The sequence below is a fragment of the Notothenia rossii genome (assembly GCF_949606895.1).
Source record: "Notothenia rossii genome assembly, chromosome: 10".
Lineage (NCBI taxonomy): Eukaryota > Metazoa > Chordata > Actinopteri > Perciformes > Nototheniidae > Notothenia > Notothenia rossii.
Genome location: NC_136908.1, coordinates 15991764 through 16018869, shown reverse-complemented (window position 1 = coordinate 16018869; position 27106 = coordinate 15991764). Strand labels below are relative to the sequence as shown.

The window sequence follows — 27106 nt, the reverse complement described above, 5'->3', positions numbered from 1 at the left end:
GCGTGCGTGCGTGCGTGCGTGCGTGCGTGCGTGCGTGCGTGCGTGCGTGCGTGCGTGCGTGCGTGCGTGCGTGCGTGCGTTTGTGTGTGTGTGTGTGCAGATGCATGTCTGTGTGACCGATTAGTGGTTGTTCCAAAGTCACCTGAGGGAAACGACCGAGATTAGTTTTCACAATGCTCTGTCACACAGATACGTGCACGCCATAGACTTTGTATGACACGCACTTAGAAATACACACATGCAGCAGTGACATCAGGTAAATTGGTTGTTTTCCCCGTTGAGACCAGATACACCGAAGGCTGCATGGTGACTTTGGAGCTGTGTATGTGTGAGCTTCCATTGCAGTTGTATAGGAGGAAAAATCTCTAAAGATGCCATTTTGTTTTGTGTTTGGGCTCCGTTTTAGATCCCGATATTCACATAGAAAACCTCCATCTAGCTGGAGACGATTTTCTCACATTTCTGAGCTTTTAAAGAATCCTGAGACAAAGCGGTAAAGGCTTATTTATTTTCACTTGAGAAAATCCTGAAGCATTGCTCAAGATGTTATGTCATTATGAGTTGTGTCTGAAGTATGTGTAAGCTCAATTTGGCAACAAGCCTCTAGATTTATGCAGTAAAGCACCAACCGAGCCAGTGTGAAATTAGGTTATTTGTCAAGAGTATGAGGGTAATCACAAAAACATTGCACATACATCTGGGGAATTCTTCGGGTGGTTGTTTGTCACAACACCGACTTTGTTGCAAACCTTGAATTATGGTCAATAATGGATGAGGATGGTGTGAGGAAAATGAAAATCACTGTAAAAATGATAAAATATTCATTCTGCGTTCTCACAGCTATCCAAAACTATCTAATTAGTCAGGCTTTGACGTTAATCATATGCACATATAAACCAATGCAGATGTTAGACTATTAACAAAATTGGAAATGGTGACTAGGAATGTTTGGCTTGTACATGCAGGTGACAATGTGTGTGTGAAAGTGTGTGGGTGTTCCCAGGAGCATGCTCTGTCTGTCAGGCAGAATTTGCTGACCAGGCGACTCGGCAAGGGCAGAGTGAGAATCACTCACACATACAGTGCGTCCCAACCACCAGCACACACACACACATACACACACACACACACACACACACACACACACACACACACACACACACACACACACACACACACACACACACACACACACACACATTCACACACACACACATTCACACACATTCCCTCTTAAGGCAAACATATGCGTCTTGTCACCAACATATGTGTGTCGTCCACAAGAAATTGTACCCATGCTATACTCAAGTCTCCCGAGAATGTGATTCATATTCAAACAAAGCAAATATTCACCTCATTTTGTTGAGTTCACTTTAGTTATGTAAAGTCTTGTAGTTTTGAAGTCGGAGACCTAACTCTGTCTTCTCGTTGCTCTCCCTGTAGGCGACACAACGGGTTCCTGCGGCGATCCTGGCATTCCCTCCCAGGGTTCCAGGGAACAAACGGATTTCAAGATCCGTTCCAAGGTTTATTTCAGCTGCACAGAGGGCTACGATCTGATTGGTTCTTCAGAACGGATGTGCTTCCCTAATGGGACGTGGTCTGGCACACAGCCCTTCTGTAAACGTAGGAAGATCATTTTACTTAATCTCAACACAAAACAACAGTCTGACACTGATCCAGTCTAAAGATCCACCCATGTACTGCACAGTCAGTTTATATGAGCATATTCATAGAGCTGGAACTCACTGAGATGCTCTTTTCTCTCTCATTCTTTCATTTCCCCCCCAGCTGTCCAGTGTGGTAACCCTGGCACTCCCAGTAATGGCCGGGTCTTTCGTTTGGATGGAACAACGTTTTCTCACTCGGTCATCTACTCCTGCGTGGAGGGCTACCTGCTCAGCGGCACCACCACCAGGCTGTGTCAGGCCAACGGGACCTGGTCAGGAGCGCAGCCCAACTGCACCAGTGAGTAACCTGATGGATGATTACAGTGGTGGAAAGCTTTCCCAAGGTTTCTTGAGTATATTCACTTCCGGCAACTTTATATTTTTACTTCACTACAATTTTAGGAAAATATGCAATTTGTTACTCCAATACATTTACATGTATCTGGTTAAGATCATTACCAGATGAAAAATATCCATACTATTCATGCTAAGTAAAAACCCTATTTCTCAAAACGTGTTGATTATTACGTTTTTAAGTAGCACAATCTTACGCATTTGCAGCAGTAGTATGCAATATACACTTAATCAGCAGTTATATTTAAGCAAAAACATGTTAGATATCTATAAATAATAGTAAAACATGATAGTATTTTGTTTACTAAGTAAGACTCCTAAGGCAGGACGTTTAATTGTAGTTCAATTGTATCACAGTGTGGGATTAGTACTTTGACTAGTGGATCTGAATACTTTCTCCACGACTTATAAATCAGTTTGAACATAGTTGAAATACCTGACACTCAGAGTAAATGGAGTTTTCAGCATTACATTTTTTAGCGAAATCTTTTTTTCTAAATAAACTCAAATTCAAAGTGATTTTAGGCTAAAAAGCAAACTGTCAGCTTTATGTATTACTTACTGTATATTATCAGTGTATTAAATCCTTCAAGTAATAAATAAACACCACCAAACTCCTGATGTGTGATTATAAGGTCTGCTCCCCAGCCTTTCGGGACCCTATTTCATTCCCCGATTTAAATTATTCTGCGACAGGTTGGCTTCTGAGTAATGAAATCAGCCTCAAATGTTCATGCTCCTGCTACAGACTTTATAGAGTTACATGAATAACCTTGATTGTTGTTTACTTTAGCTAATTTGCTTTTTGAACTCTGTAAATAACCATAAAATATAACGTTCAGCTGCCATAAGAAATGTGACCTGGCCATGGTTGAACAAGTGTTAATCAGTGCTGCATGTTACACAGACTACAAAATCTGAATGTAAAGTTGCGTATAACAATAACGATTAACATGAATTTTAGTTGGTAACAAAATACCTCGTTAAACACAATTCTACATTGTGTCTAAAGGTAAACTTCACCGAGCTCTGGACCCAACATGAACAACAGTATTTAAATGTTGAAATACACAGCAGTAAGGATAAGAGAGATAAAAATGCTGAGAAACCACATCTCTTTACGATGGGTTCCTGGCAAGAAACTATGTTTTTTAAGAATCCCCTGACTTTAAGGATATAGCCTTTTACAGTACATTACAATAAATCTATTTACAGCCATGACATTATCTGGGGTGGGTAAAAGCATTTAAAGTGCCTATTAGACCGTGAAGGACGGAGCGTTATAAGTATAGTTTAGGGAATCCTAATGCTCCTTAAAACAGTCCCAGGACAACTGCAGCAATTTTACATATCTGTGTTGTTTCATTCACCAGAAGGAAAGCCTATAACTGAATCTCAAAGCTCCTCTACAGTGTGATGTAACTGTAGAAACAGAACATTACACAAATAAGTAAACTATTTAAGTATAGTTAATAAAGATAAATATGCAGTTCTAATGAAGTCGTCCCTTGGATCACCGGCACTTTTTTAAGACCAGATTAAATATGTTTACAATTAAAGACTTAATCAAAAGCTAGGACATTCTGATGTATTTATCAGAGGGTCTTTTATAGGCCTACACAGATTTTTAAAACAGTGATAAAACGATTGCAAACTACAAAAACCTGAACAAATGACTCCTTTTCCCTTTTGTAAGTCAACAGTATCCTTTTTCTGTTCACTGAATTACATCTCCTCGGCTTTCTTTTTTCTCCCTCTTTATCATTCCTTCTATTTCAATCACGCATGTAGGAGTTTTATGCAAAGTGAATACTAAATTGTATCGCCATAGCATAAACTGTTAAGCAATCTACGTCTTCATCCAATTTCTTCCTCTCCTATCCCACTTGTCCGTCTCCATAGTGATAAACTGCGGGGATCCTGGTGTGCCTGCCAGTGGTCTTCGCTATGGAGAGGACTTTACGATTGGTCAGAATATTTCCTTCCAGTGCCAACCAGGATACAGGATGGAGGACGGGTCCCCTTTGAGGACATGCACCAACAATGGGACCTGGAGTGGGATTATGCCTATGTGTGCAGGTAAATTGTTAATGAAACCACTTGAAGCTTGGGTAGATCATTTATTTTAAAGGTCACCTATTATGCAAAATCCATGTCCTTTATACATAAACATGCGTCCCCTCTGTGGAAAGAGATTCTGAAAGTTTCATGAAAAAAGTTTCGCTCACTTTTTGTCCTGATCCATTTACAGGACTGTCTCAGAAAATTAGAATATTGTGATAAAGTTCTTTATTTTCTGTAATGCAATTAAAAAAACAAAAATGTCATACATTCTGGATTCATTACAAATCAACTGAAATATTGCAAGCCTTTTATTATTTTAATATTGCTGATTATGGCATACAGCTTAAGAAAACTCAAATATCCTATCTCTAAATATTAGAATATCATGAAAAAGTATACTAGTAGGGTGTTCAACGAATCACTTGAATCGTCTAATTAACTCGAAACACCTGCAAGGGTTTCCTGAGCCTTGAAAAACACTCAGCTTGGTTCAGTAAACTAAATCACAAGTATGGGGAAGACTGCTGATCTGACTGCTGTCCAGAGGACCGTCATTGACACCCTCCATCAGGAGGGTAAGACACAAAAAGAAATTTCTCAAAGAGCAAGCTGTTCACAGAGTGCAGTTTCAAAGCACATCCACAAAAAGTCTGTTGGAAGGGGGAAATGTGGCAGGAAACGCTGCACAACCAAGAGAGATGACCGCAGCCTTAACAGCATTGTGAAGAAGAGTCGCTTCCAGAATTTGGGGGAGCTTCAAAGACAGTGGACTGAAGCTGGAGTCCAGGTATCAAAAGTCACTGTTCACAGACGTGTCCGGGAAATGGGCTACAATAGCCGTATTCCCATGGTCAAGCCACTTCTGAACTCAAGACAACGGAAGAGGCGTCTGACTTGGGCTAAGGAAAAGAAGCACTGGACAGTTGCACAGTGGTCCAAAGTCCTCTTTTCAGACGAAAGCAAGTTTTGTATTTCATTTGGAAGTCAAGGCGCCAGAGTCTGGAGAAAGGCTGGAGAGGAGCAAAATCCAAGTTGCTTGAAATCCAGTGTGAAGTTCCCACAGTCAGCGATGGTTTGGGGAGCCATGTCAGCTGCTGGTGTTGGTCCACTGTGTTTCATCAAGCCCAGAGTAAATGCAGCTGTGTACCAAGAGATTTTAGAGCACTACATGCTTCCGTCTGCTGAAAAGCTCTATGGAGATGAGGAATTCATTTTCCAGCATGATCTGGCACCTGCCCACAGTGCCAAAACCACCAGTAACTGGTGTACTGACCATGGCATTACTGTCCTCGATCGGCCTGCAAATTCCCCTGACCCGAACCCCATAGAGAATATGTGGGGTATTGTGAAGAAGAAGCTGAAAGACACCAGACCCAACAATGCTAATGAGCTAAAGGCCGCTATTGAAGCATCCTGGGCATCCATAACACCTCAGCAATGCCACAGGCTGATTGCCTCCATGCCACGCCGCATTGATGCAGTAATCCGTGCAAAAGGATTCCCAACCAAGTACTGAGTGCATTAATGGACATTTTCAAATGTTTGATTGTGTTTTGCTGTTATAAATCTTTTTTTTTTACTTGGTCTGAGGAACTATTCTAATTTTTTGAGATAGGATTTTTGAGTTTTCTTAAGCTGTATGCCATAATCAGCAATATTAAAATAATAAAAGGCTTGCAATATTTCAGTTGATTTGTTATGAATCCAGAATGTATGACATTTTTGTTTTTTTAAATTGCATTACAGAAAATAAAGAACTTTATCACAATATTCTAATTTTCTGAGACAGTCCTGTATATAAAAACCTGTCTGAAAATGAGCTGATCAGATTTTGGCTACTTTATGATGTCATAACGATTGTTTGGCTTGTGTAACCATTAGCCAATCACCAACCAAGGTAACCCCCCACCCACCTTATCACCTGAATCTCCTCCTAGAGCACCATTGTGGGTTTTTTAACCAAATATCTCTCAGAGGGGAGTGGCTCCTTATTTTCATCTGAAGTAACAGACAGAGAATCAGCACTTTTGAAACAGGGCTGAAACAGAGGGGTTTATGGGATGCTGCAATGATCTGTTTGGTATTTCGAGGCCAAACACTTCAGAGACATGTTTTGTATATATCTGAGAACTATTATATATTGATGAAAAATAGTATAATAGGGGACCTTTAAGTAGAGTCTTCAATTAATCATATGCTCATAAGCTTGCTTAGAGTGCTCCATCTGCCTATCAAGCTCTCATTGAGGTAGTTTGATAAAGTTAACAGTGGCACTCCTATACCCAACGCCCTCTAGTGGACTTCTCCTCCAACATTAGTCATGCAGTGTGCATTCATGTGATTTGAGTAACTGGCCTTGGATGTAGGTATGGGGAGGAGCCGAGATTTTTTTTTTCAAAATGTAGCTTTTAATTGCTCATTCTCCAAAGATGCCTACCCCAGCTTTAACTCAGCTTAAGATATTTTTGGCAGTCTTAAATTGTTCATACATTTGTTCTTTAGAGTGTACTATACACAACCACCTTTGGAATTGCTTTTTCCAGAGGATGTTTCTAGTATATAAAATGTCTCATGTTTACAGCTAGCACATGGTGTGTAATAACATGGTTGCTCCAAATCCAACTAAACACTTGTATTTAAAGACAAACACGGCAGATTCTGCTCTCCTCCCAGGAGGGGCCTCCTAAGAAAATCAAGATATCTAAACAAAGAGCCACGTGTAACCTCTTGTAATTGCCTTGATTACTTTAAACTGTGTCTGTTATTGAATTCAATTATAAACTAAATTCCAAATCAGTCGTTGAAATCAGTGATCCAATCAATGAGTCTCTCTCTGAAAAGCTATCCCTTAATTTCCACCACAGTCACTTTTCACCTGCAGCTGCTAAAAACTGGCACCTTTTTTTTGTTATTTTCTTTCCTAACACCTCCCTTTCTCTCGCCCTATCCCTCCCTCTCACGCAGCTGTGACCTGCCCGGCACCCCCTACCATCAGTAACGGGGTACTGCAGGGCACTGACTTTGAGTGGGGGAGCAGTGTGAGCTACAGCTGCTCTCCAGGATATGAGCTCTCGTTCCCAGCCGTCCTGACCTGCGTGGCCAATGGCACCTGGAGCGGCATGCTACCACAGTGCTTGCGTAAGAACACACACACACACACACACACACACACACACACACACACACACACACACACACACACACACACACACACACACACACACACACACACACACACACACACACACACACACACACACACACACACACACACACACACAGACACACACACACACACAGACACACACACACACACACACACACACACCTACAAATATGTCAGCACTCACACTGCCTGTCAGTATTCTTTCCCATTCATTAGTTACAGTTGGAAACCAAATCTACATTTGTCCTTGAGCTACATTGTGCTTATTTGCAAGGTGAGCACCACATAGTAAAATGGGATTGGGATTGTGTGTGTGTGTGTGTGTGTGTGTGTGTGTGTGTGTGTGTGTGTGTGTGTGTGTGTGTGTGTGTGTGTGTGTGTGTGTGTGTGTGTGTGTGTGTGTGTGTGTGTGTGTGTGTGTGTGTGTGTGTGTGTGTGTGTGTGTGTGTGTACAGCTAAGTTTTGTGGGGACCCAGGTACCGCAGTCGGAGGCTTCAAAGAGGGACGAAGTTTCATCTATCAATCAGAAGTCTTGTTCAGTTGTTCTCCACCTCTCCTTCTGGTGGGAACGGCAACCAGACAATGTGAAAGTGACGGTTCCTGGAGCGGCACGCAGCCTCGCTGTATCGGTAATTTGTATTCAATTATATTCACTTGATGAGCAAACAAAACCGAGAATATACAATTTAGGGAGTCCTTCCTTTAAACTAGAGAATCTCATGCTCATAAGGTATTAGTTTGTATCATACTTATATCAACTTTCTTTCCCTACTTGGCCAAAATAAATCAGTTTGAGTTTCCCCTCGTTTTTCACATTTTTCATTTTCAAACTCAACTGCAAGTACTGATGTTTAAAATGACTTTGGATCTTGTAACATGTGGCTACACTACCATAACTTTGTAAAAATATATAATTGGCAACATATTTAATTTAAATGTCACTGATCAGAAAGGGGAATCATGAAAAACAGCATTACTCTGACCAGACATGAAATGCCATTTTTTGGAAACTTTTCAATATTTGGAGTTCGAACTACAGAAAATACTGAGATTTGAAACCTAGACCCATAAGTCTTACTCAACCAAATTAAAATATGAAAGTCAAATCTTCAGCACTTTTTTTCTGAATACATTTATTAGTTAAGAAAATTCCCCTTAGGATGCAGTGAAGGCCAAGTCTCCAACTTGTTTAAAATACAGTACCAAGGCTCTTCACCTCCGGCAAAAGATTATTTAAGAAATTACTGATTACTTTTTAATAGTTCCTGTCTATATCATCAATCATTCACCCTCTCATAATCTGGAGCGCAGCCTGGTATCCTCAGGCCGGGGTGTCTGACCCACTTCAAAGTCTGGGTTAATATTAAAATGCAGAGGTAGTACATCTTAAAATGATATTTCTTAGAAGGAAGTAAAAAGTATCCTATCCAAACACAATATAACATACCGGTTTGATTGTCGTGCCATCGCTGTACATATTTTCTTTTGATTTCTGCGGTTTCGCTTGTTTTTAATGTGTTTACTTTCTTGAAGGAATAGATGTGTGGGTTTGTAACCTTTGAAATGATTTAGTTTATGTTGGTGTCAGTTGATCAGGACTGGTGACTGCTTAATGATCATGGCAATTAATGGTCGACGCCCACATTTCCATTTACTCCTGGGTTTGCTGTGCGTGGCAGCTGCTGTTCTGTCAAAGTTAAAGTTACACAGACTTGTCCGAATAATAATGAGTGGAGGACTCAGGGGAGGACAAGCCTTAAAGAGTTCCACTGATGTTAGTAAAGCTATCATTTCAAATGTGGCACCTTTACTTTTTTGCATTTTACAAACACTTATTCCTACTTTTAAACACAGTTCAAGTGAATATTACAAGTTTGTGTCATTAGCTTTAGCTCCTACTACCAACCACAACTCCATTACACCAACATGTTTATCCAACATCCTCAATGGGAAGGCTTCAACTTTCATTGTACACCAAGAGTCATCAGATATATTTTAGATGTCATATAACTACAACATACTTATTTAAAATCTAGGTTTTGCAGCTGATAATCACAAAGCCAATGTGTTTTAAGATGAATTCTAGAAACTTCCCTTTGACGTTAGTGTACAAAAAGTACTTAGACTATGAACTGAATTCCAGCATTTTAAAGAAAATGAATACAGTATAATGTTCAAAAATATTCAGTGAGTCATTTAGTATGGATCTTATATAGGAACCCTTTTTCAGAAATCAAAGAGACAGTCTTTGCTCGTGTATGCTCTGTACCATGCAATATTTAGTGAAAAGGTGTCCAAACAAGGGCATCCACAGGTGACATACAACAAGCTGCTGCTATCCAGGAATTATAAAAAATGGATATTCGGAACACATTACAAATAGTCCCACTGGGTCACTTCATCGCCACATGATGTTTAGAGCACCACTTCACATGTCTGACTCCGAGCAGGTGCTTAAACATCAAGTACGGTGATGAATTGTAATAAATGAGAGCTTTTGTAATGCGAACAGACACTCGACTCTTTGTTCCTTCATAGCGCTAGATGGGGCATGCTAACAGAACTCTACAGCTAGTATAAAGGTGAATGCTCCTTGTGAAATCGACTATCTAAAAATAGAAGGCTCCCTCTGAAGTGTTACTCCACTGATGTAAAGACTTAATCTATAGCGACTGCAGCAGAAGAAGTTACAGCATGCTCAGGGAAATCTTCCCGTTGCATACCACGACTTCTTCTCAAGACTGTGAAACAAACACGAGCACACACACAAACATCCCAGTGTTTTCTGCTGTGATGGAAGTGAATGTAATGTCCGCTGTTGGGCTTTGGGTGTGTGTGCTGGGGTGATTTATTAGTGTGTGATTGCAGCTGTATGTTAGTGTGTGATGTGAGAGAAACAGAATGAGTTTTGAGCCCAAGCAGCCTGCTCTTTAAATAAGGAAGAAGAAGGGGGGCAGCGGAGTGGAGGGGGGGAGAGAGAGATACAGTGACATGCAAAGATAAAAGATTGAGGAAGAGAGCAGTTAGAGAAAGAAGGGGAGAGAGAGGGAGGGAGAGAGGGCAGTTAGAGAGGTACAGGAAGAGAGGCGGGGGTAAGAGAGAGAGGAGTGGGGAGTGAATCTGTCATTTCGGAAGCTGTGTTGAATCGAGCTCTGAGTCAGGATGTGCTTTACATGCTGATGTTCATGCCCCACACACACTCTCTTTCTCTCACACACACACACACCCTCTCAGAGCTGGCCCCTCTTCGTTTTCTGATAAAGCACTACTGCCCCCTGCTGCCCTGCCCGGGTACATACCCTACAGTTACCATGACAACAGAGAGGAGAGGGAAGTAGAGGGAGGGCATATAAAGCTTCTGCTAATTTGTCTTTCTTTTAGATTTTTTGTGTGTGTAATTACTTCCACGCCTGTTCCGTTCCTTTCAGAACCGACCAAAACCAGCTGTGATAACCCGGGGACGCCACGCTACGGATCCTTAAACCGGACCTTCGGTTTCAAGGTAACTTACCCCTTCTGACAGATAACTAACTCCAGCTACCTTCCCATACAAGTAGTTAACTTTTAAACTAATATAGAAGCTGACATCGTGCCTCCTAGGATAAGGAAATGGAGCTTAGCATCTATTGTATCGCAAAGAAAAAAGAGGAGAGTGGCAGACAGGAGATGAAACGGACATCTTTGGAAACTGTTGCTCAGACAGAATAAGACATTTAAAGATGTTAACTTGGATATGCAAATATGTCAAACTTGATTAATGTGGAAGGTAGATTGCAGATGAATCAATTATGAAACTAATTGTTGGAATGGCCTTTTACAACCAGGCAAATGAAGGGATAGCTACCACGCTGCTAGATAGAGGTGGCAAAATATCTCATGACAGGAGGGGGTAGAAGGTGGACACAAATGTGAGATTTTTTGATTACATGACTAACATTTTGAACTTGGAAGTCTATCAGGAAGGATGCCACATGATGCTGATATTTTCCTCCCTTCATTTTAAACGTTAATACTATACTTATATATGTTAAAAGAGTGATGGTTGCTGTAATTATTCCTCCTGTCCCTTACTGCGTTTAAGTCACTGTAAAAGATGGGGGAGGGATGATTCACTGTACAGTTCTGAAAGAAAAAAGGCTTTCTAAAGTTCAGCCAAGTTTTCCCCTTCACTGAGGCTCATCAAGGAGAGAAACAAGAAACAAGAAAGAAATGCCACCAAAATAACCAGAGCATCCTTGCTTCGGCTGAACTCTGAAATATAGGAATGGACTGAATGAGCACTTTATTTATCCCCATATGTATAACAGTATAATGATAATATAAATTTCATTACAGCAAATTACATTTCAACCTAATTAATAATGTGAATATAGTCATAAGATGGGTAATTTACAAATGTACCTATCCGGTGTAATGACTGGATTAAACGCAAACCTTTGTAGTATTCCATTATTTAAATTGTATCACTTTAGTCCTGTTTGTGTTGTCATCCCTCACCATCCCCTCTCCCTCTCTTTCCAGGTGGGGAACGTGGTGTCGTTCCAGTGCCAGCCGGGTCATTTGATTCAGGGCTCTTCCTCTAGAACCTGCCAGCCTGATCTGATGTGGACCGGTTTTCAACCTGAGTGCATACGTAGGAAACATTCATCCTATCATCCTGTCAACCTATCGCCCATCCATCCCCTGTCCTTCAGATTCTTAACTCCAGTTCACAAATCTCCTCTCCCCCCCTACAGCCCATGCCTGCAAACAGCCGGAGAGCCCGCTCCATGTGGACGTGGTGGGGATGGACCTGTCTGGTTTTGGCTACACCTTGGTGTACAGCTGTCAGCATGGCTACTTCCTGGCAGGAGGTTCTGAGCACAGAGTCTGCAAGAACGACGGCACCTGGACGGGAAAGATGCCTATATGTCGAGGTAAGGAATAGAAACCAATGCATGACTTGAATTGTATTACTTGCACTATTTTATCTGTTTTATTGTGTTGCACTGTTGGAGGAGCCTGGGACCTAAGATTTTCATCCACATAACTACACTGTCGCTATGTACGGATGACAATAAAAGCCTTGAATCTTAAGGTAGGGGCATTTAGTGCGTCTTGCTCAAGGACACTCTATCAGCATGCAAACTGGGGCAAACCGGCCATCTGGAGAAGGGTGAGATTAGCTCAAAGATAAAACAATATCCCATGGTGTTTCACTATTAGATTAGCCTTAATTACATTTATTAGGTAGAGCGATGGAAGACTGATTTTATTGTTAGGGTATTCTAATTCAAATTACCAAAATGTATTGTCATGTATCTACACTTAAATTATTCGACGAAGTCCTAAAAAAAGCTAACATACTCTAAAACCAAGTAGTATATCTTGTCTGTGGCCACTTTTCATGTTAATGGGATCTGACCGACATTTACAGGCATGTGTTAACAATAGCAGGCATTCTGCTATTGTTCTATTCTAGTCCTACAGTGCCTTATTGTAAGTGCTCAATGGCCTTTTATGACCTCATACACTTGCATAGGGTTTCCACCATAAGGGAGAACTCAGACGACATCAATACTTGCCAAAACCATTTATCCATAATGTGTTTTTAGTAGCTGTTCTGAAGCTTTCAATCGTATCCCACAATCTCCAACAGCAGATGGAGTTTGCTGAGCTGTAATTTCAGATGTTGATATTTCCACTCTTCTGAGCACTTTAAGGACTTCTCGTCCCCATTAGCCTGAAAGTGGCTCTCTGACTCTGAAAACGGCTGTAGACAAAACAATCTCACCACAAGGCCCATTTAGTGTGCCTCCATTAACACTATTGGAGAAAAGGGACATTCCCTAAGATGTAAAAGTTATGTTAATATGTGGTTTTTTTGGCATTCGTAGAGCTTCTGTCTTTTTTTATCAAGGCATGCTAACAGAGGAAGTTGTGCAAGAGAACAATTCAAACTTCAGCTTTGAAATCTCTCACCAGGTCTGCCACCTTGTTGACCCGTGGTAGCCTTTAAAATTAGAGCTTTCTCTGATCCAATTTGAGATTCTAGGACAAATACTCTCTCCTGCTTGCCTTTACTTGTTGGCAACAATGGCTGCATGTTGAAGTGATGGCAGGTGCAGCCCTGAATAGTCAAAAGTGTCTTAAGGCCATTCTTAAAAGGATCCAATATGCACCACAGTTATTGGTCATGAACTGTATTTGCAGTGCCTATAAAGAACCATTAAAGAGGCTTATCTTGGAAGACCCTGACACTTGTCACTTATTATGAACATGTTTGAGTAATAGTAAGCAACGCTGCATTCTAATGTGGTGTTCTGAACGACCAGTAAGTTATACAAGAGTCAGACATGCTTTGTCCCACCATTCTGCTCGTGTTTTATTTGGACATTGTCTTCAAGCCTCTGTCTCTCCTGTGTGTGCAGCTGGGGAGAAGAAGAAGCCTGTAAAACCAGCAACAGGAACTCCAAGCCCCAAACTAAACGGTCAGTTCTATCCCTTTATTTTACTTTCCACAATAGTCCCCCCGCCATTCTTTGTCTATTCTTGACTTTTCTTATCCGTTTCTATTTTGGTCGGCTTTAGTTTGGTCTTGTCTTCTATACTTTAATAGATTCTGCTCTGCTCCTGTCCAACTTTGCTTTGCCCTGTTCTACACTGTTGTTCTTTTTGAGTTTTTGTCGATGTTATTGTACTTCAGGGCTTTCTTTCCATCATGGTTCTAAATAATGTATGTTTCCTCAACGCCCATAGAAAGAAGGATGAACTATGGTGATGATCTGCTTTTCTCTGTATCGCTGTTTTGTTCAGTGCTCTATATTTCAGATCTGCTCTGTTGTTATCTGTACTGTTCTGTTGTAATTGAATAACTATTTGATTTGTATTGTAACCTACAGCTGCTATATGCACTAGGGCTTTAATACCCAAACAGGGAAGCAACCTTTACATCTGATTCAGCTTAAGCCAGGCATTCATTATTGTTTATTCTTGCATGTACTATATATGGATATAGGGTTTTAGGCGACCTGAACTTTATATATTTACTAATCAAAAATCACTTAAGCAAATAATAGAAAATAGGGAAAATGTGGTCCTATGTATTTTTCTGCAACATGTTTACTTGATTGAACTAAATTGGATAACATCAAATACCTCAGCCCTCTGAGACTTAACTTATTTTGTTTAATGAATATACAGCTCAAGCATATAATCATCATTTAATCAATTATTTTCTTAAGTTTTGAGAATTGTAATTGTTATAAACAAAGTCAAACAATCAAATGTAAGCTTTAAAAAAGGCATGACCTATGTTTGTCTTTTTTTTTCTCTTTCGTGTTCATACAGTTTTTTTTGTAATCTACCCTGTTCTGTTATTTTCTAATCTGTTTGGTTATTAATCAGATAGTACAGGTCCTTGATTATCATTGGCTTAGGTGCGTACAAAGACATTGTAAAATACTCTGTAAACACATGCTGTACCTGTGCCGCATTACATAAGTGTTACCGTGCTGAACAAATTGTTTCAAATATCAGATTATGTTGTGAGTCATAGGTTTCTGGGTGGACTTGTAGTGGTAAAAAGAGATGGAGAGGATAAAGGAGGAGGTGAATAACAAAAGGAGACACGCTGAAATTACTGAGGGAGAAATGAAAGGGCTGCAAAAGTAAATAAAAAAGCTAGAACTGTTAAACGTGATCTGTTAACGGTTTTGAAATCTGGAGAGAAACAGCTGGCTATTGATTTCAATGAGCGCTAAAAAAGGAAAGTTGAACCCTATGGTTCAGCAGTTAGGGGTTAACAAGCGAGAAACGCTGCACAAATATCCTCACTTCTGGCACCTCATAATTAAAACATGTACTAACAAAGAGGAGAGCTAACATTAGGGAACACTGATCTAAAATGTGCTCAATTAATAGCAATAACCAGCTGAATCACCCCAGTCACGAGTGCTTTCCACTGTTCTGATAGATCGCTGAAGAACAACATGGCATGGCTGAAGAATCATCTAAGTTCTCCAAAAATATTAACATATCTCTTGCTGTGTATTTCTATCTACATATATTTAGCAACCATCTTGTGAAAGCAACACGCCCTGTGGTTTAATCTGTCCCGTTTGATACTCTTCCCTCCTATAGTTCCAGATGACGTCTTTGCTCCTAACTACATATGGAAAGGCTCCTATAATTACCGTGGGCGGAAGCAGCCGATGACTCTGAGCATCACCAGCTTCAACTCCACCACAGGGAGAGTCAACGTCTCCCTTAGCAACGGAAACATGGAACTGCTCCTATCAGGCATGTCTGCAAGTGGATAATTAATTATACTAATTAACTCCACACTGTTCATTCAGTACGGCACACGGGAGATGACATGACAGGACACGTCATAGTCATAATGTATGTCCTGATAATGCTACAGTATATCATTATTTATCCTTTGGTGACACACTAAATAATAAAAACACGTAATTTTCGGTTTAAATGCAGCTTCAACCATTTAAACATCATATAAGACTATTCATATCACTTATTCTGTGTCTGGCTTTCTCTTCTTTCCCAGAGCTACCAAGCTTCTATTTAATTTTGTTTCTGTATTCCAACCGAAACTGACACGTGCACTTTTTCACACACAGACCTCCCAGGGTCCTACAACAGTGTCTGCAGGGGGTTAAGACCCTATTAAAAAACAAATCCTCTTGAAGCAAGAATTGCTTCTTGGAGTGAGCAGAGAGCACAAACACCACATCACAAAACCTTGCTGCTATTCCACTTTTAACATTCATCTTCTGGCCTGAAGGAGCAGATTTACTGTTGATCAATAACAGCTAAAGCTGCACTCACACAGGCACAAAAGGCCAGGACCCCCGTAGCATAAAATGTTAATGTTTCTCTTCTTAAAGGAATACTTCATCATTAAAATGAGCAGTTGTGTCTCAATAACTCCGCCTGTGTTACCTTCAATTCTATAAGAACGCTTTTTTCCCCCTATTGTGATGGAGAATCCAAAAATGGAGGACATTTTTGTTCGAGTGAAGTAAATAGGGGCCAGATTTAACAATAGCAAAACGATATCAAAACATCTGTTTACAAACTCTCACTCTACGTGTGCAGGATAAAAGTTGTGTTTCTCCAGTTGTGTGTTCACTACTTCCCAAGCTCAGGCGGACTATCCATCCAGACTCCTGAACCAGCATGAGACTGTAATGGTGGAAGTGTATTACATTTTGGGCCAAAAATGAATGGGTTTGTAAGCAGTGAACATACAACTGGATAAATAAGACTTACGTTATACTGCACAACTAGTGTGACATTTCATAAATGGATATTTTAATATAGTTAGCATATGGTAAACATGGCCTCCATTTATTTTAATTAAGCACACTTTGTCAGAACATGCTGTCAACAGTATGCTGTGTCCCAGATTTCATCATTATTATAAATTACAAAATTATAATTTTCAGCTTCATTTAGATTTAGATTTTACATAAAATATGTATCTTTTATCAGATAAGATAAGATAGTACTTTATTGATCCCAATTTGGGAAATGTTTGTGTTGCAGCAGCATAAAAAGAAGTGGCATTGAACAATAAAAATTAAAAGAGAAGAAATAAACAAGAAAGTAGAAAATATACATGTTGAATTTACAAATTAACAATAACAAGATATAAAGCAAGGTATTATGTATACATAAGTATGTGACAGATGGAATATTAAATATTAATCTGAATATATCAATGTAAAATGTACAGTGTGATTTTATTCCAATTTATGTGAATAAGGGAAAGAATACACATAATCAGAGCGGTCTAACTATATGTAATCCATTGTATTCTTGTTAAACTGTGCTGTATTGAAACCAGTTGTTTTTTGTGTCCCTGCAGGAGTGTACAAGGCTGCGGAGGCCCGGCTGCTGCTGCTGATGTACCAGGTGAACCACGCCAACCAGGGGAACCAGCTCAAAGACTCAGCCGTCTCTCCAGCTAAAATCATCGACGACTCCTGGACCATGGATGGATTTGTAAGTCTCAGAGGAAACAAAGCAATCCACTTAATTAGATTCAGTTGAGCTAGATTAATTTAGAGGGGTTAAAACAAAATGTCAAATGAGAAATGCTTCTTATTGTAGTTAATCAAAAACACAAGACAAGCCGTTTGAGTGTAACAACGCCCTTTTGTAAAGGCATTTAACTGAAGTGCTTTGAATTTTATTTGGCATGTTCAGCCCACTCAGTGACATTTCAGTGCTTCATACTTGTCAATTCAAGCAAAGTTAATGGTATTTGTCAAACTATATATCGAATACATATATGAATAAACGTTCAGAAATATGTGAACGTGAACTTACATTTCCTCCTCATATTACTAGAAAGCAGTGGTTCTGAACCGGTTGTGCTTGAGGAAGTTTAGGGGGTCCCCAGAAAGTGAGGAATTACTTACTTTAACCATTGTGTAATATAGAAGTGAGCCTTATGTGTGGCACAAGAGTAACTTTGCTGACCATAGGTTTCAATTCCTTCAGGGTCATTTTCTCATCTCTTGTTCAAAAGTACAGATTCCTGGTCTTATTCATGTCAACACTCAAATCTTTCTGATGGAAGTCCCTAGAAAATAATCTTAACAAAAAAGTCAATTTCAAGTGTCCTTGACACAAAAAAGGTTGAGGAGCACTATTTGTGTTGTAATCGTTTTTTCTGTCGCTCCTCTCTTCCCCTCAGGTTTCAGCAGAGCCGGATGGTTCCAGTTACGTATTCCAGGGTTTCATTCAGGGAAAAGACTACGGACAGTTTGGACTGCAAAGACTGGGTAATTCTCTGAGCTTCACAGAATCAATGTGTTTCTTATAAATCAATGTGGTCTATAAATGGTAATTGTAGAAACTTTGATGAACTCCTTGCAAGAACCTCACTAATGGAGAAAGTGATCAGGGAGTTTCTCTGCTGGCGACACAGACCTTATAACTCACGCCAAGTCAGCCTCAATTAACCTTTACCTCCATTAACCTGTGTCCAAAGATCAATACCTTATTCATCAAATACAGTTGAGAGCAGTCACTTAATGTTTTCTGAGCTCATCTGCACTGATCCCAGAACAGACTAGCCAAAAACTAAAGATTTAGGGACGGTAACACACTTACCAATATCTGACCACTCCTACAACCCATGGACATCCTGCAAATGTTAGAAATTGTAATCATGCAACTAATAATCACTAAATCAATTAACTTCTTAAGCCCGAGTGTCCCCCCAGTGGGCCCCTCCCACCGTTTTTTTACGAGACTATGTCTCAGGGCTTCTTAACATTTATGAAACTATTAATGTTCCATACCCTTTTAACGATAAGAAACTCAGCTAACTGACAATATGAACCATTTTTAGATAAAAGAAACACAAGAGAAATACCAAGCCTTTGAATTAGCATGGAGCGAAAAAATGCTAACTAATGCTAACGGACTTTTGCACAGCACTCACGGTAGCAATGCCCTTATTACTTATCGTCACTGCACAAACAAGATGTATGTAACACATGTAATGTCATCACTGTACGACCCCGAATTTGGGAGCTATCAGCCAGAAAAGAGAACAACATCCGGTTTCAAAAATATTACAATAATTATGTCTTACCTTTTTTGATTTGTGATCAAAAGTTGTGTTCAACGGAATAAAAACGCCGCTCAAGGTTAATCCAATGTCTTTGTGTCACGTAAACATTTTTACTAATAATCCACCATCATATTTATGGCATACTGGGTATAACGTTTTACCGTCCAGGCTTGTACTTTCAGATGTGCTTCGTTTGCTTCTCTATTACGTCCGCAATGGTAATGTTTACGTGGATTTGGGAACTGCCCATCGATTCTATTGGATGTAATAGTTAAGAAAAAGGTGTAAATCACCCAAATCGACCAATGGGTTCCAGAGATATGGTCCTGCGTAAAGTATGAAGAATGCCAGCCGGCTTAAGCACTTTACGCAGCAGACTTTACTTATTGTTTACTACGTAAGGAAGCAGGAATTGCAGGACCCAGAGCGCACGGAGCACAGAGCGGACAGCCGATAACGGAATTGCAGTTTTATTGCTTATAGATTATCAGAACATTTCAAAGTGGACACAGCCACATTGGATATTAACCTATGGATTTACTACATCATCGTTGTTATCGTTTTAATGCTATTGAAGACCAGTTTAGAACAGACAAAGACGAAGGTAAGCCATTGTTAGCATTGTGGGCTACCTAGCGCCGCTTGTTTTGATGTACGTTTTTGTTGATAACGTCGCAAGTTTGTATCTTTCAGTGTTGAGGTGGGCACCGTTAGATTCTGTGTCTTTACGATCATAAAAGTTGTGTTGGATGTGCAGCTAGGATAAGTAAGGGAGCTATAAGTGATTTTCGGTGCAGTAATAGGTTAGCATTTTTCGCTCGGGGCTAATCCAGAGGCTCACTGTTAGCATTGTGGGGCCTAAGAGGATAACAAGTATGTTTTTTTGTTGTTTTTCACAACAGTTGTATTTGGATGGAATGAATACCTATAATCAGGGCTGCACATAACTGGTGCGCAGGTGTGCATGCGCACCTCCGCCAAAAAAAGAGCACCCGGTCATTTGAAAAAAGGCGCATTTGCAGAGAGAGAGAGAGAGAGAGAGAGAGAGAGAGAGAGAGAGAGAGAGAGAGAGAGAGAGAGAGAGAGAGAGAGAGAGAGAGAGAGAGAGAGAGAGAGAGAGAGAGAGAGAGAGAGAGAGAGAGAGAGAGAGAGACTCGTGTATATATATATATATATATATATATATATATATATATATATATATATATATATATATGCGAGTTGCACATGAACTCAGGGCCGCCTGTAGCACTGGCGTTATAACTTTTCGCCTAGGGCGCCAGATCTGGGGAGGCGGCGCTACGCTGGCAGTTCTGGGAGGGAAAACACATTTTTGACCGTTGGGGCTCATCCTAATTTTCGGCCTTGATGTAACAATATTCATAATTAAGTAAATGTAACACCCTTTTCACCCCGGTTACACGTTTCATTTGCGATGTAAGTGATGAAAATGGGGGATGTTGGCTTATCTGGCGCCCGCAGCTCACAGCCAAAGTGCGAGTGAGCGAGAGAGGGAGGGTGCACCGGTACCGGTGCTGTTGTTATTAGAATCTGGTGCTAGCTGCGCTATCGGATATAAGAAGAAGATATTTCTACAATAATGTGGAGGGAGAGTCCTCTCCAGTCAGACTGAGAGGCTGATAACTACAGCTCAGTGAGGTAAAGGACTCTGAGTGTTTAGATAGTTAACTTTGTTAACTTTAGTCTAAGTTCAAACGGTTTGGTCACAATTTATGTAAACACATATTTCCAAGACACTCCTTTATAATTATTGGGATAGGATATAGGACAGTAACCAAAAATATCCTTTAAAACTGGAGAGATACAAAAAAAATGCATAAATAAATAAATGTTAAGGTAAAATAAGATATGAATGAACAACACAAATAAAATAAGTCACATTAATTTGTTATTGGCTATGGTAGTTTATTGGTTCACCTCTACATGTGTGTTCAGTGCCGTGTGTCTGGCAAATAAAGTCGAGACCCCCTCAAAAGTTACGGTTTATTTAATTTTAAGGATGAGCACCAAGCAACATCTCCAGGTGCTCCTTTGAGAACCAGGGCAAAAAAGTTATGTGCACCCCTGCTTATAGTGATAATTCAAAGTAATAAAATGATTTTACAGTGAAAAAGGTCAAATGGAACTGATGGTTCCCAAATTACCCAGAGGTGGGTCCGCCTGGACTTTATTTTTCTAAACCTCTCTAAAAAGGTCAAATTTCACTTGTTTTGCATCAATCTTGATACAGGGTAGTTTTCATATGTTATAGTTTGGATTCCTAAAGCTTTTAGTCTGCTAACCCATCATTCAAGGGTGGTCTTCACTATAAGTAATGGGTTTTTTTTAGGCGGACATTAGAATTTACATGTTTTTACTATGTTCCATCTGAATTTACTTTAAAATAAAAACATCTATATTGATTCTTACACTTCTATATCCAACTCACAGATGTAACCTTGCTTTGAGAGAAAAGATGATTAATTTACCCCTTTTAGAAGTGAAGATACAGTCTTTGCTGTGTTAGTGGCATTTTCAAGCCTGAAACCTGAAAAACAGGCTCAGGGCTTAAGAGGTTAATATCGTAAGTTTTGAGGATTACAATTGTTATAAACAAAGTCAAGCTATCAAATATAAGCTTTAAAAAAGACTTGACCTATGTTTGTCTTTTTAGTGATCAGATAGTACAGGTCCTTGATTATCATTGGCTTGGGAGCGTTCAAAGCCATTGTAAAATACTCTGTAAACACATGCTGTACCTGTACCGCATTACATAAGTGTTACCTTGTGAACAAATTGTTTCAAATATCAGATTATGTTGTGAATCATAGGTTTCTGGGTGGACTTGTAGTTGTAAAAAGAGATGGAGAGGATAAAGGAGGAGGTGAATAACAAAAGGAGACACACTGTAATTACTGGGGGAGAAATTAAAGGGCTGGAAAAAAATAAAAAAGCTAGAACTGTTACACTCACTATGTGATCTGTTAACGGTTTTCAAATCTGGTGTGCAGAGAAAAACCCGGCTATTGATTTGAATAAGAGCTAAAACAGGAAAGAATTTCTAAGAATACTTTATTTCAAATGTGGAACACCACTTCAAATCACATTTTGATTATTTTAAAGCAATTGCTCTCATATATATATTGTGTTTTAATCTAACTGTGTGTTTCCCTGTATGTCTCAGGTCTGAATATGTCGGAGAGTCAGAACTCGCCCCCCCCTCAGCTCGGTACCAACAGCAGTTCTGTGGCTATCGCTATTCTGGTGCCTTTCTTTGCTCTCATATTTACCGGCTTTGGCTTCTATCTCTACAAACAAAGGTATCTGCTTGTGTATTTCTGTTGAACTTCATCAGTAGAAACTAAGACGTTTCTGTCACTGCATAGTTATTTCACCCCTTGTTTTTCCTTATTGTCTATCAGAAATGTGGAAAGGCATTGTTAACATTTGAAGAAGCTGTCTGATTCATGAAAACAGTGGCTGCCTCAATGATTCGGTTGTTGGGGGTCATTGTCTACTGCAATCTGTGCAGCAAAAGAATTCTGTTTAGGAGCTGTTAAATTGGATTTTTCCAAGATATGATTTAAGCACAATGACTGGCGTTCGCATTGTTAACAGATTCAAATAACTTCTGTTCTGCTGTTAATATCTGAAGGCAAAGCCTGCTGAAGGAATTAGTTTTGGATGGGCTGATTGGGATCTCTCTAGGCTTCCTAAAAAGCTCTCTCTCTAATCCTTCTTAAAGCTTGTTTACTAATGCTTCTACTCCCAACACTGCATTCACTATTGTCCACTGTTGTGTGAATATTAATAGGCAATTAGAACTAATTTTAACTCTTTAATGGTGGTATTTATATATTTTTCTATGTTTTTCCACAGAACCACACCAAAAACACAGTACACAGGGTGCTCAGTGCACGAAAACAACAACGGCCAGGCTGCCTTCGAGAACCCGATGTACAACACCAACGCCAAAGCTGTGGAGGGGAAGGCTGTTAGATTCGATCCCAATCTAAATACTGTCTGCACCATGGTCTGAGGATTGATTATCCTCACTTGAACTCCATGACTTATATACCTAATGGGACCACATGGGTGCGAGGCTATGGAAGGGAAAAAGTCCTACGCTTCGACTCAGACCTCGACACTGCACGGTCTATACATTGATTACAAAAGACCTTCAGAAACCCCAAGCAGAGGGGAAAATGGCCACATGAAACTAAAACTAAGCGATGGCTCTTTTTATTTACAGCTTTCGGTATCCACAGATGAAATCTAAACAAATACAAAATGTCTGCTGCCTTCGATGGATGCATATAACATTACATGTTATCCAAAGCGACATACATACTCAATACTGTGGACAATCCCCACAGGAGCAATTTGGGCTGAAGTGTCTTGCCCAGGGACACAACGACATGCTGACTGCAGTGGGGTTTGAACCTGTGGGTTACAACACAACCAGAGTAAACTCACAGCTAAAGAGGAAGATGAAACCCAACCGGAAAACTGAACCGACAATTATCCAAGACTCAGCTGGTCATAGGAAGTTTATCATTTGATTCTCAACCGGGCACAGCCATTGCATTTCAACCTCCTATTTAACCCGCTCCCTGTCCAGTAGTAATGATTATGCCATGACCTGATGTCGGTTATCATGACACCGTAACCCGACGCTGACTTGAATTCAGCGCAGAGCTTCGAAAAGAAAGACCCTCGGTGAGAGGGAGGGCACACACAAAGTCCCAGATGACACTGTGAAGCAAAGAAAACTGTTTCCAAACATCTGGGTTCATAACTGACAGTAAGACACTGTCACCAGCAGACCATCAGTTCAACACACTGAGATGTTACCAACCACACTAGCAACCAAACAGGACAACCTCCTGTCTCCATGACAACAAGAGGCTGGTATCGCCCGTCTTTTTTTTCTATGAAAGCAGACTCTCAAATGGCTAATGCTAGCAGACAGTAGCTAAAGTTGCTTTGAAAACTCCTAGGCAAAGGATAAGGGCAGCCCTGGAGACAGAGCTATAATCCTAACTGAACTGGGATCAGAGGGAAAAGCAGAATTTAAAGCAGAGCAAGCACTAAAAGAAGAGAAGAGACTGACTCGTCTAATGGATAAACTGCTCCTTCACATCCAAGACAGGATGCCGAAGAGACGGAGACAACCTCTTCCTGAACTTGAAGTCAAGAGAAAAAGATGAGATCTAACAATCTTAACACAGCCAATCAGAGCTTGTCTAACCTGAAATCAACTACTGAGAGAGGTCAGCCTCGCCTCTACGTGATGAATCAGATCAGACAGAATATGGCCTTGAGGAGAGACGTTCCTGATCCTGTGAATTTAAATGGATACAGAGGACTCTGACGAAACAAAGAAATAGACTTTGAGAAACAGAGAAAGCTCTCGCACTAAAGCACATTTCACAGGAACACTACTTGTCTGCCCACTGAGAGATGGACTAACGCAGGGACAGATAGAAGGGTGAGAGGAACTGATGACAGACAGGAAAGATGACAGCTACACACACTAACACAACTCTGTGGAGACAGAAAGACAGATGGTATTAAGACCAACAGTTAGACACACAAGGAGATAGACAGGTTCAAGACGAGGAGCGTCTAAAGGCTCTTGCGGACCATCGTCCATTCCTCCACACACAGATTTAAGGGTTAGACACAGATTAACAGGTTTATAGTTGGACAGAGAAAGGCTGATGGACAGGAGACACAGACTGACATAATTTGACAGACAGGCTTATAGAAAGACAAACAGGGTCGTATCCCTCCGATGTGGACACAGCTCCACTGTAATTCTGCACTCTGCGAGTGCTTATCTTCTTTCTTTGTTATTGCTGCAGAATCTTCTGATCTGTAAATCTATTGCATATATATTCGGGAGCATTCATCACCTATATTTTTGTGCTATATATTTACCACAAGGGGGGGGGCTGAAGGGGAAAAGACGGATTATAGCGGATACTTTTAAGTAAAAAAAATAAAAAAGGAAATAAATATCAGATTAAAAGATATTACAACGATGTGTTGTCCACAGAAGTCACACAAAGTATTTTGGTTCCTTTGTAACATGGAATTGTTTTTTTTTATTTGCTATGTAACGAGAAGTTCCTCTCACTATCACTGTATTTCCCACTGAGGCCGTGTAAGTGGTATTGTTGTCGTCATTGTTGAGATACAAGGTTTGCCAGCAACAATCATTTTATTTCAAGTTAATGTTTTATCAACTTTTCAACTCAGACGGCAGATTTCTAAACCATTAAGAGATGGGGAGTCTTTTGTGGCTTGTTTTGCCCCTTTATTAAAGCTACTGTATTACAAATACATATATGTCCTTAAAATAATGCCACCATCGTGACACAGACCACACTTCTCCTGGAATAACATCACAGTTTTTATAACTGGTTACATTTGCACATTACAACTCAGTTCAGAGATGTCAACACAGCAAATCCCTTTTGTTTGATTACACATGGCCAAACTCATAGCCTGCTCTGACTCTGGTTTATTTTCTCCCAAGGCAACAGTGAGAGAACCATCACAGTGAATATTATGTAACTATTAATAGTGATAATTGTTGGTGAACTGCCCAACATGTAGATTACTGATGATGGTCTACATAAGATGTTCCAACTCGCGTAGAAAGTGTGCGTGTCAGTTAATGTTTGTATTCTTTCGTCATACATTTTAGGATGTTTTCCAATGGATATGTTTGTGAACTCTAAACTAAAGTTATGATCTGATTTATCAGTTCATACAACCTCATCATCTTAAATTATCACGACCTCCAGGTTTTATATCACTGAGTCTTGGTTCTAAAGTTTCTCCCTGTGGTAAAGATGTGTTTTGTCTCACAAACCAATACTCAAATGTCAAAATCACCTGAATTCTGTTTGAGTTTTTTCTGCTTATATTTAATTCGCCCTTGTACTGAAAACCAATCAATTATAAATTGGCACACATTATTTTAAGGTTCATTTTGTATCTCTTTGGCACTTTCTAAGTGGTGCACAGTATATTGAATAATTGCTTGTGTACATTGCATTTAAAAAAGGCCGTGGAGTTGATTTCAGAGACTCTGAAGTTTTAGTACAAACATTTACATTAAACATTTTGTCAGAAGCTCTTATAATTTCACGTCGACAGTTGAGTAAATCCAAACACGACCATTGATATTCAACATTTCCCCTTGCTTCTACTTATTGTATTTCATGAAATGTATCCTTAAAGTTCTGCTCAGTGTTGCTTGACTGGTAGCTATTTTTCAGATCTCATCTACCATCTACTCCATCACTGTGTTTTGCTGCAGGAGGCTGCAGTTGCACATGTTGTTGTTGCAACCTGAGGGTTTCATGTTGTGTAGAAACCATCCAGAATCATAATGTAAGAGTTGTGCCTGAAAATGCACCATATTACATCCCTACTTGGCAAGTGGTCCCCACATGACAGGAATACATGTATCAATCGAACTTTCAACTTTGTTGCACATTTCGGATAAACAATACTTGTTTTGTTTTAAAGAGCCTGGTTTAAAGTTAGCGAGTGTGTGTCCCACATATGATGAACACCAGTTGTTTTTAATGAGTCTGGGTGTCAGGGTAGGTGAAAACATTTCCTTTGCTTTAAGAACCCCCGCTGTCGTGACCACAGGCGCACAGTGCAAGCAGCTAGCTGACTGAAAACTCCTTTTAAACTCATTACTGATTTAAAAGCAACGGTGGCTGCGGCTTCCATGTTTGTCACTGCTGCGATTGTCCCGCACTGCATCGCTATGGTGACATTGTTTCTTATTACAGTTTGGATTGATTGTTGCTGCTGTTGTTGCTGTTGTTGATGTTTTTTCGGTATGGATCTGACACAGTGCCTACCAAAAACCATGGGACCCTCCCTGTCATCTAGACACACACACTCTCTTTCAAACACACACACACATTCATACAAACACACACCTGCTCCAGCGCCCCCCTTTCATCAGAAGTCTTTTTTTTCTAAGCTTCAGTCTATTTTGCCACAAGCTTTTCCTACTAACTGACCGCAATAAGACCCATGTGATTTGAAAGACTTAAAGCTGTTCCTGCCTGGGGACATTGGAAATATTCACCATTTGAAAAAAAAGATGAAATATAGAATAAAAAAGTGTTTTGTACAGAAATATATTTTTATGATGAAATTATTTGTAAAATGTATGAATCTATTATGTACATTTTCAATGCAATGTAAGATTAAAAAAGGCTAATTGCT

General features: G+C 40.0%; 1 protein-coding gene across 6 annotated transcripts in view; it reads left to right on the top strand.

Annotated features, from left to right (window-relative positions):
* The window catches only part of csmd3b (CUB and Sushi multiple domains 3b), a 373567-nt gene extending 346461 nt beyond the window's left edge, over positions 1–27106 (top strand). For all 6 annotated transcript variants that reach the window (XM_079656201.1, XM_079656206.1, XM_079656205.1 and 3 more), the window contains 14 exons: positions 1444–1626; positions 1792–1968; positions 3927–4103; positions 7053–7226; positions 7710–7883; positions 10683–10756; positions 11776–11887; positions 11991–12170; positions 13665–13724; positions 15376–15534; positions 17123–17259; positions 17957–18044; positions 22026–22161; positions 22721–27106. In XM_079656201.1, the coding sequence (XP_079512327.1) occupies positions 1444–1626; positions 1792–1968; positions 3927–4103; positions 7053–7226; positions 7710–7883; positions 10683–10756; positions 11776–11887; positions 11991–12170; positions 13665–13724; positions 15376–15534; positions 17123–17259; positions 17957–18044; positions 22026–22161; positions 22721–22880 (1991 nt within the window). In that variant the 3' untranslated portion in view covers positions 22881–27106. The remainder of the gene's footprint in view (positions 1–1443; positions 1627–1791; positions 1969–3926; positions 4104–7052; positions 7227–7709; positions 7884–10682; positions 10757–11775; positions 11888–11990; positions 12171–13664; positions 13725–15375; positions 15535–17122; positions 17260–17956; positions 18045–22025; positions 22162–22720) is intronic.